Source organism: Nannospalax galili, unplaced genomic scaffold, assembly GCF_000622305.1.
Source record: "Nannospalax galili isolate Female #2095 unplaced genomic scaffold, S.galili_v1.0 scaffold224, whole genome shotgun sequence".
Lineage (NCBI taxonomy): Eukaryota > Metazoa > Chordata > Mammalia > Rodentia > Spalacidae > Nannospalax > Nannospalax galili.
The window spans coordinates 504,501-515,437 of NW_008351360.1; the positions used below are offsets into that span (position 1 = coordinate 504,501).

Consider the following 10,937-nt stretch of genomic DNA (forward strand, 5'->3'; position numbering starts at 1 on the left):
ACCCTCCTGCCTCTGCCTCCCAAGTGCTGGGATTAAAGGCATGTGCTACCACACCTGGCCTTGACTTTGTTTTATTATAAAAAAATGCAGTTTTTATTTGGGAAGGAAAAAAAATACCTTAAAAAACGAGCTAGGAGACTGGAGAGAAGGCTCAGTAGTTAAAAACACTGTTTGCTCTTCCAGAGGACCTGGGTTCAGTTCTCAGTACCAACATGGCAGGGCTCACAACCATCTGTAACTCCAGATCATGAATCCAATGCCCTCTTCTGGCCTCTGTGGGCATTGCATACACATGGTATACTATACATTCAGGCAAAACACTCATAAAAATTAATAAAGAAAGGAAAAAGAAAAAGATCTGGGCATTGGTAGTGCACACCTGTGGGCCCCTAGCATGGGAGACAGAGGTGGGAAGAGTTTCTCAGCAGCAGGTTTTGAGTCTGATGGTTTTGTTATTAAGCCCTTGGGAACCAGTCATGTGGTATGTGTTGGTCATCTGTTCTGTTTTGTAGCTGAGTAGTGTTTCATGGTATGGTTCTGAGCAACACTGATCTGGAGGGATACATTAGTTGTTTCCAGTAACTGATCTGTGAACATACATGCCCGGGTTGTTGTATAAATATAAGGATCCACTGCTGTGGGATAAATATCCAAATGGGTGATTGCCGAGTCATATGTTTGGTGACTAAATCATACATTTAGTTTTTAAAACCTGTGGCTAGGTGTATGGCTTAGTGGTATAACACAAAGCATTTGCTGTATTGTGAGGAGGCCCTGGGTTTAATCCCCAGAACTGAAAAAAAATCAAAATAAAGAAAACCCTTCCCAGAAAATCAGAAAGCCCTTTCCAGTGATGACTGAATGACCTGGTTTCCCTGGATTGTCACCAGCAGTTGATGTCATTGGTTTTTATGACAGCTGTTCTGATATATGTAATGTTGCCTCATTTTGTTTTTTTTTTTTAAGAAATTTATTTTTATTACATTTATTCATTATTTCTGTGTATATATGTGCTATGTGTGTAGGTCAGAGGACAACTTGTAAACTTTTAGGACTTAATTTTTTCCTTCCACCATGTGGATCCCAGGGATTGAACTCAGGTCCTCAGGCTTGACTTTACCTCCTGAGCCATCTCACTGGCCCCATTGTGATCTTAATTTGTGTTTCCCTTCTTGCTATTGATGTTGAATGCCTCTTTCTGTTTCTTAGTTTTTTTCTTTCTGTATTACTTTTTTCATTATTTTTTAGACAGGGTCTCACTACATGGCCCTGGCTGGCATGGAACTGACTATGTAGACCATACTGGCCATGAACTGGATCCTCCTGCCTCTGCCTCCTGGGTGCTGGGGTTTAAGGCCACCATGTCCAACTTACATGACTTGTATACATTCTGATGTATGTGTTCAAGCTGTATTTTGGAGGTTGTCAGTGCTCTTAACTGCTGAGCCATCTCTCCAGTTCTTAAAATTTATTTTTCAATAATCTTAAGATGCCTTGCTTATGTCAGCTATTTTTCTCATTACTGTGACCAAATATCTGCCAAAAGCAACTTAAGCAAGCAAGAATGTTTTTTGGCTTACAATTTGAAGTCCACCATGACAGGGAAGGAATGGCAGCAGGAGTGTGAGGCAGCTGGTCACATTGTATCTGCTGTCAGGAAGCAGAGAGCAGACAGGAAGTGGGCTAGACCATGAAATCTAGGCTTATCCCACTCAGCTTCTTCCTCTTGTGAGGATTCACATCCTATAGATTCTATACTTTCCCAAACAATATCACCAGCTGGTGACTAAGTGTTCAAATACATGAGTCTGTGAACACATTTCACATTCAAACACAGCACTGCCTGTGTTTTGTTTTGTTTTTGGAAACAGGATCTCATGTATTCCAGGCTGGTCTTAAACTCACAATGTGGTTGAGGATGACCTTGAACTCCTGATCTTGCTGCCTCCAACTTCCAAGTGTTGAGATTACAGGAGTGTGCCACCACACCCAGTTTTTGCAGTCTGGAGATTGAACCCAAGGCTTTGTACATGCTCAGCAGGCACTCTACTACTCACTGAACTATATCCCTAGCTTCCCTTTTTAATCTTCTGTTAAAATTGGACCTATTTTGAGTATAACCTGAAAACTCAATTTTATGATATTACTAGGAATTTCAAGATTGTACTTTAAAAAAACATTTACAAATTTTTACATTATTTATTTATTTATTATTTATATAGATATGCTACAGCACAGCTGTGGTGATCAGGGAACAATTTGTGGGAGTCACTTTCACCATGTGATTTCCAGGGATGGAACTCAGGTCATTAGGCTTGATGGCAAATGCCTTTACCCACTGAGCCATCTCACTAGACCTTCAAGATTGTATTTCTAACAAGTCTTTCTCTTTTCCCAGGTCTATGGCTATGCTCCGTACAGTGGCGCATACCCGGCAGGAACTCAGGTTGTCTATGCTGCAAATGGGCAGGCGTACGCTGTGCCTTACCAGTATCCCTATGCAGGTAATTTATGCTGGCCTCTGCTTCTGGTCTCTGCATGCAGTGGAGGCAAAGAGGAGTCTATTTTCAGTCTGAGGTTAAGTGAGGTGCTCTTTCTGTTGGAGAGTCCAAAGCACTCTATGATTTTTACTTTCTCTTTAATAGATCTTTTGGATTTTTCCATATTTTTACAGAGCCAAATTAGTTTTGTTTTTTTAAATGATTATACTTTTATTTATTTTGTGTGCATATATGTGTGGGTGCATGTGTGCCATGGCTCAGCAATGGAGGTCAGAAGACAACTTGAAGGAGTCAGTTCTCTCCTACCATTGGGTCCGGGGATTGAACTTGAGTTGTCAGACTTGGTGGCAAGTGCCTGAACCCTCTGAACCATCTCTCTGGTCCAGTTCTGATTTTTTTCTTTCAGATTTTATTAATTTTTATCTAAAATATAACCAAATATGCACACACCTTGGTGGTTTATTTTTTCCTTTTTTCTTTCTTTCTTTCTTTCTTTCTTTCTTTCTTTCTTTCTCTTTCTCTCTCTCTTTCTTTCTCTCTGTCTCTCTTCTTTTTTTCTTTCTTTCATTTGTTTTTTGACACAGGGTCTCCTGGTAGCCACAGCTGGCCTGGAATTCACTATGTAGACCAGGCTAGCCACAATCTCGCAAGAGATCCACCTGCTTCTGTCTTCTAAGTGCTGGGATTAAAGGCATATGCCATCATACACAACTAGTTGTTTACATTTTCTGTTTTCAGTTCAATCTTAAACATTGAAAGCATATGATAAACAATAGTTTAATGAAATCATACAATTTAGAGCTTACCCCAGTGGTACAATATATAATCTATGATAAAAATTAGAGGCTCAGGAAATGGCTCAGGAAATACTGTGAAGTATTTGCTACATAAGCATGAGGACCCAGGTTTGATTCCAACACCCATGTGAAAGGCAAGCATGGTGATGTGCATCAGTACCCTAGCACTGGGGAGGTGGAGATAGGACTCTCAGGGCTCAGTGGCAAGGCATGTGTCCCATATGCACGAGGCCTTGGATTCAATCTGTAGCACCCAAAACAATTATTGTTTAATGAGACATATTTATACATAAAGGTTATTTGTTTGAAATTAAATCCAGTTGTTTGTCATATATTCTTATTTGCTAAATCTGACAATTCTAGATTAGCAAGAAAGCATAAAATCCAGTGAGATTTTATTAACATTATCACTACTGTTATATATGGGCTTGTGAGGATAGGGCCAGGTCTCATGTGAAACCTGCTATGGATCTCAGAGCAGGGCATTGTAGAAAATAGAAGGGTCATGCAGAAGTCTTTGTAAAACTTTTATTTAGCTTCAAGCATGTGGACAATAGATATAAAAGTACGGAGTATAAGAGCTGGGGGTGTAGCTCAGTGGTGGTGCTTGGCATGTGCAAGGCCCTTGGTTCAATCTCCAGCATCAAAAAAATAAAATGAAATCTCAGTGAGCCAGATCAGAGTACTCACATGAGGTGCTAAAAATGACACATTTTAATTTCCTGTCTATCTATCTATCTATCTATCATCTATCTATCATCGATCTATCTATCTATCTATCTATCTATCTATCTATCTATCTATCTATCATCTCTATATATCTCTATCTATCATCTATCTATCATCTATCATCTATCATCTTCTATCTATATATCATCTATCTGTCTATATTTATTATTTTTATTATATGTGTATAAGTATATTGCACGCATGTGTGTAAGTGCATGTCATGCAATGCCTACAGAGGTCAGAAGAGGGCGTTGCATCCCCTGGAACTGGAATTACCTAAATCGCATAATTTTGATAAACAGCACTTCCACCTGGTTCTCTTGCCATTGTGAAGACAGAAAATATCCAGATACTCCATGCAGAGTTGGCATCAGTTTTATTCATCAAAGCTGCTTGTAAAAAGTGGCAGTGGTAGGCCTGCTAAGAGCTTTCAGTGGATAAAGGCCCCTGTCACCAAGCCTGAGGACCTGAGCTAGATCCCTGGCACCCAGGTGCTAGACGGAGAGAACTGACTCTCCCAAGAACTGACCTCTGCTCATACTCTATGATGTATGCCCTTAAATAAATAAATAATAAATGATAAATAAATGTTTTAAAAAAACCTACAAGTGACAGTGATATAGAGCCCGATGGAAAATATGGATTTTAATCCTTGTTTCCTCTCTCTGTCTCTGTCAGCAAAGTTCAGCTGACAAGTTTATGGTTAGAATGCTGACACAGCTAGCTGGAACCACTGGCCTTGTGGCCTGATGAAACTTCCTCAATTCTGCTCGTCTCAGATGGAGACTTCTGCAAAGATTTTCAGACAGGGTTTTTAAATATTTGTTTTCTTTCTAAAGTTATAATAATTTGCCTAATTTTGAGACTTGACTAATAGTCAATATGTAACCTTCCCTCTCACTGTAACCCATTGCCTAAGGAATAAAATATTCGTGCTGCTTCCCTTTGGGGTCCAGATTTTGAGACTTGAGCCTGCTAGAACAGGCTGCAGCCTAAATAAAAATACCTGCTTCCTGTACACTCTCTGTGTCCAGCCTGATCTTTCCCCCAGCAGCAGAGTTTTAGTTGGGCTTCTAGGGCAAGTCAGCCGAAACGCCTCCTTAGGCCTGAGACATTACTGGGGTTAGTTCAGTTCCTGTTCCCATATTTTCTTCATTGGTTAGAAAAGTTCCCCCAGACTCTTCCCTTTCTCTGTCTCTCTTTCTCTTCTCAGTTTTAAATTGTTTTTAATTATGCGCATGTGTGCATCCATGTGTGGATTTGTGCATGTGAGTGCAGGTGCCCAAAGAAGCCAGAGATTTTTGGATCCCCCTGGAGCTGGAGTTACAAGCAGTTATGAGGCTCCTATAAAAGATGCTGGAAGCCAAACTCAGGTTGTCTATAAGAGCAATATACAGTTTTAACTGTTGAGCCATCTTCCAGACCCATCCTCTCTACATCAACTTTCTAAGTAGTTTCCACAGATCTCTAGCTTCTACTATGCATAAACAAGACATTTCTACTTGTGCTGATAACACTGACTGCTAGGCTTTTTAGTAACATGCTCAGAAACAGTGGACTCTGTTCCTTCAGTGATACAAGCTTCTTCCTCCCTTTATCAATTCCCTGGGGCTTCCTTAATTTCACGTTCTGTACATCTTTAACTTGCATGCATGGCTCCATCTTTTGTTAATGGTGCAGACTGATACGTTTTAATGGGGCTGGATTATCTGAGCAGCACAGGCATTAGTGCTGGCGGAAGAGGAAGTAGTAGAGTTGGATGTGGAGGCAGAGGAGAAAGTAGAGAAGGGGGAGAGGAAGTGGAGGAGGGGGCAGAGGATGGTTGCCTGGCTGTGGCAGTGTGGGAGGAAGTGTAGCTTGGGATTCTGCAGGGGTGACTACGGCACAGACAGGCACATATGTAGCCTTACCATTATTGTGACATGGTTTAGCAGTTCAGACATGAAGAATTTTCTGAGATAGCCTTCAGTGTTTCTTGGAGCTTGCATAATTCATTCTGCAAAATTCCTATTTAAACATTCTTTTTATATATTTTATGTGTATGAGTGTTAGGCATAAATGTATGTGCACCTGTGTCATGCACTGCCTGTGGAGGACAGAAGAGGGTATCAGTTCTCCTGGAACTGGAGTTACAGACAGTTGTTAGCTGCCATGAGGGTGCTGAGATTTGAACCTGGGTCTTCTGCAACAGCAGCCAGTGCTGTTAACTGCTGAGCCATCTTTCTAGCTCCAAAATTCCCATTTTAGAATATGCTGTTCTTGGAAGTAGATTTGGGATGAGAAATGGAAGATGGTACCTTTCAATACTCCTAACTTCTGGTCTACATAGTTTGGCATCAACTGTATACCTACCATATGCTGTGCATTCTTTTCTATTGCATTCTTGATATTGAGACATTTGAAGATCCCAGACGGTCTCAGCAGGTTTCTGCCTTAGAATTTATCTCTTGCTGGGTAGGGGTGTGGAGAGGGAAGTGTATCCCATTCAGACTGTGAGAAGCTTCTTTTAAATATTTTAGCTTTGGATTTTAGCTTTCTTCTTTATTGTTTGAACTTGGGCATGATTGTAGAGTCTGGTAACTAGACAGAGCCTGGGAAGTGGCCTCTTCCACCAAACAATAAAAATAAAATAAAAAATTAAATCCTTGGGGGCGAGACCAGTCTTAATTTTTAGTCTTGATTTTTAGAGCTTCACTGGTGTGTACAGATTAGCTCCCAAGAACAATCTGCACATAGTAGAATTCACTTATGTGAACAGGCCACCATTTGGAGAGGGGAAGAATGAGATCAAAGTATAATACCACATGTGTATGAAAATGCATGATGAAACACATAACTTTGTATACTAACCTAAACAATTGTTTTAAGAAGAGGCCAAGGGGGGCAGAGAGATGTCTCAGCAGTTAAGAGCACTGACTGCTCTTGCAGAGGACCTGGGTTCAGTTCCCAGAACCCACATGGCAGCTAACAGCCATCCTTAACTCCAGTTCCGAGGGATCTGCCCCCTCTTCTGACCTCTGTGGGTATTGCATGACACAGGTGCACTTACATACATGCAGGCAATATGCTCATACACATAAAGTAAAAATAATAAAATATTTTTTAAGAAAGAGACCAAAGTAAGACACCCATTTTAAGGATCTTTCCTTAAAGATTTTAAGGTGGTCTTTCACCTGCAGTTTCCTTTTGGTGACATCCTTAGATACTGTCATGACTGAGAGAATGCAGTGCAGTGGCCTGGAAGGGGCTCTTCCTTGAATCCACATTTCCCACATTCTTCCCATTTTGCCATCCCAGCAAGTGTGGTTGTGGAGGGCTTCCATGGACACCAGAGGCAGAACTCTGCCCTTTGCACTGTTAGAGGACTTGGCCCTGGCAAGCAGAGGACCTTGATCTTCTCATGGTGGGATCCGAGAGAGTGCTGTCTGTAAGGTTACAGGTGCTCTAGCTGCTTCCCTCTCTCCATCCCAGAAATCAGGCCACGTCCCTGCAGCTCTCTCCAGAGTGTTGATAAGTAGCGTATGTCCTGACCTTGCAGCTCTTACAAAGACTTGCGTTCTGTCCCTTGCTGTAAGCCTGCTTCCTTCCTCCCTTATTCAAGGTAGCCTTGAGGTATAGCTAGTCCTTATCAGTGTCTTCCTGGCTTCTAGCAGGTAGTCTAGGTGGTGCTGTAACTGTCCTATAAAGCTCTTCTGAAGGGTTGTTCACCTCAGCTTCCTTTCTGAGAGTATGTATCGCCTTTTATAAGTTCTAACAGCATCCCCCTTGCAGGCATGTGGCAGATCTGGTGGCAGGCTGGGGTGAACTCACTGAATCTACCTACTGCCACTTTTCTAAAGGCTATCAAGTACCAGCCAGTAAACAAGCTGGTCACATGGAGAGAAGATATAGTGTTCACCATTTAATGAGGAGACCATCCTTTTGGTGAATGCTGGGTGTTCCAAACTATTCCTCAAAATCTGTTTTTCCCTTCTTTTCTAGGTGTTTATGGACAGCAGCCTACCAACCAAGTCATCATCCGTGAGCGATATCGGGACAATGATAGTGACCTGGCCCTGGGCATGCTTGCTGGGGCAGCCACAGGCATGGCCCTGGGATCTCTGTTCTGGGTCTTCTAGATCCTTCAAGATCTTCTGTGCATAGCTTCTGTTAGTCCTGTGTGCGATAATTTGATTTGCAGGGCATTTCTGTTTGTTTCATAGTAACCCTAATAATTCTTTTGGTGATAGTGATCTGGCAATTGTGACTAACCCACATGGCACCATAGTAGAAGGCTTGAACTGTGCAGTGATCCAAAACCTGGGTTGTTTCAGGATACTGGTTCACACCAAGTCTTTCTTGGGGAACTCTTGGAATACCTTATTTAAAAATGCCTATTTTGAAAAGCATTTTTTTTTCACAGTTAGATGTAGATGTAATTAAGGGATGTCTTCTTGTTAGACCATTAATAATACTGAGTGATGGAGGAGAAAGTGTGAGTGTGGTGAGAAGAAACGCAACTTCTTTTGATTTAACATCAGATTGTGGAATCTCATGCCAGACTTGGCTGCGTGTTACCCTAGGAGCTTTGGGATGGTGGCTCCTGCAAGTCCATGGTGTGAGAGCCCTGAGACCCATCCTCTGATGGCCCCCAGACCCCCTGCAAGATTAGCTGCTCAGGATGAAGGGAGACACCCTTTCCCTGCTCAGTCTTAGTTATGTGTGTTTGATTTCTGTAGGGATACTTGGAAATTGTCTCAAATTAGGAATGGATTTAAGTCTCAGAATTTGGGGGGTTACCTTTAAAACTTGAAGAATGCAGAACAGTGACAAGTGGGTAGAGGTAGGCTGGCATCTGCTTAGAGATGTATTTTTAATGTTTGCTTTAGGTATATTGATTGCCAGCTAAATCTGTGTATAGCCTATTTTTCTACTTGTTAAGAAAGTATGGTGAGGAGAATGGGGGAGAGCCTTAGAATATTCTGGAATGCAAGCTTCATGAGGACACTTTTCCCTGCCCCTTTGAAGGCCTGACCTATGCAGGAGTAGGGCCCTGTGGCTGGCCATGGTGTGCAAGGATAAATAAGAGCTGGGAGAAATTTGAGTTCTGAGAAATGGGGTTGGATAGTCTCTCAGGGATTTGTTCCAGATCCCTCATGCTGTCTGGGACCCAGCCTTGTTTTCATTCCTAACCCACTCATGATAGAGAAGCTTAAAACATTTCTAGTCCCTAAATGTGTGAAGCTCTGAGAACCCCACAAGCTGCTTTTCTGACAAACACTTGTATTTTCAATATTATGAAACACATTACAAATATTTAAATTTCTGTTCTCTCATGTCTTAAAGCTCCTGAGAAAGTCAGGCTTTCTCTCTGGCATGCTTTAAACAGTGCCCTTTCACAAAGGCAGGACAGCACAGTGGAGGCCCTGTCTTATACTCAGCATAGTCCTGTTTCCCCAGTGTTCCCAGGAAGCGCATGCTCTGTGACTGCCTGGCCGGGCGCATGCGTGCTGCCTCACTGTACTACTCAGCCAGTCTCTAGATGGGTTCAAGACTTAGAACAATGTGCATGTAAGCCAGTTGCCAATTGGACTTGGTGTTTTTCCAGTCACTCCTAGGGGACTTGTTGACACGACACTGCCCATTTTCAGATAAGGCACGCTTCCCTGTCATCCCTGGATATATGGGATGTGTGACAACACAGTGTTGTTTATAGTGTTGCTTTAATAAATGTAACATTGATTTTGCATCCTGTGTCAACAACGGACGTTACTCAGACTGTAATCATTCTTAAAGCTCTGTGCTTTTCTTACAAAGCATTAAAATTAATTTTCAAGGATGCTTTGGCTGTTAATTTTGAACTTGGTTACTGGGTAACTAGAATGTCTAGAACTATGCCCCTGAAGTGGTGTTGAAGCAAAATTGTCTCCCAGTGTCCCATGGCTGTTCCCTGCCTAGCCTGCAACTCCAGTGGGGTGAATTATAATAGGCAGCTATGGTTGAGCCTGGTCATTTCCTGTCACCCGTGATTTAATTCTAGAATGAAATGCATCCTGAGTCTTAAGATGGGTTCGGGTGTTTTGTTTCCTCAGCCCCAAAGCCTGTGGACCAGCCGTCGGTACCTTCAGCCATACCCTTTCACAGTTCATGAGACTTGTGTGTTGGAGGGAAGTGCTTATTCAGGGTTGAGTGAGCATTTAACTTCTGTGGATACTTTTTAATAATGGCTTTGACCTGCAGGAGGTTGGCTGCTGGTTCTGTAGTGGCGGATTTCATTGCTCTTTCAGTTCTTTGGGTTACCTTCAGAACTTTGCTTATGAAAGACAAGAGGGAGACCCATGTTCATGCCTCCGATCATCACTTGTCAAGAAGGTCAAACTGCATATTTTTGGCCATCTCTGCCTCCAAAGTAAACTTCTGGACAGTAAGATGATCCTAGAGTTAAGACAGAAAGATTCAACTTATTTTCTGTATCATTTGTTGATCCTGTGTAATCTTTTGTACTGTTACTTCTAGTTTATATGGACAGAAGGCACAGAATGCAGCTTTGTTTTTCTCCCAGAGTCAATCTTCTTCGTGATTGCTTCCATGGTTTTGTTATTCCATTGTGTCAACAGAGCCTATTTTTTCCCATGTGTGTGCAATTGGTATGTTTATGTGAAAAATGTTAAAATATTAAAATGATCATTAACCTTAAAGTATGTTTCATTGTGACTTCTTGTGGTTTGAATGAGAAATACCCTCCATATGCTTAAATATTTGGATACTTAGTCCCCAGTTGGTGGTGCTGTTGGGGAGGCCATGGGCTCTCTAGGAGGCACAGCCTTGCTGGAGGAAGTGTGGTCTTTGAGAGTCATAGCCTCGCCCTACTTCCAGTTCACTTTTTGTTTCATGTTTGTGATTCAAGATGTAAGCTCTCTGTTTCCTGCTC

The 10,937-nt window shown here is 41.9% G+C and overlaps 1 protein-coding gene across 2 annotated transcripts in view; it reads left to right on the top strand.

Annotated features, from left to right (window-relative positions):
- Plekhb2 (pleckstrin homology domain containing B2) overlaps positions 1-10,704 on the top strand; it is a 40,193-nt gene extending 29,489 nt beyond the window's left edge. For both annotated transcript variants that reach the window (XM_008848274.2, XM_029553612.1), the window contains 2 exons: positions 2,399-2,504; positions 8,009-10,704. In XM_008848274.2, the coding sequence (XP_008846496.1) occupies positions 2,399-2,504; positions 8,009-8,145 (243 nt within the window). In that variant the 3' untranslated portion in view covers positions 8,146-10,704. The remainder of the gene's footprint in view (positions 1-2,398; positions 2,505-8,008) is intronic.
- Positions 10,705-10,937: the final 233 nt, after the last annotated feature.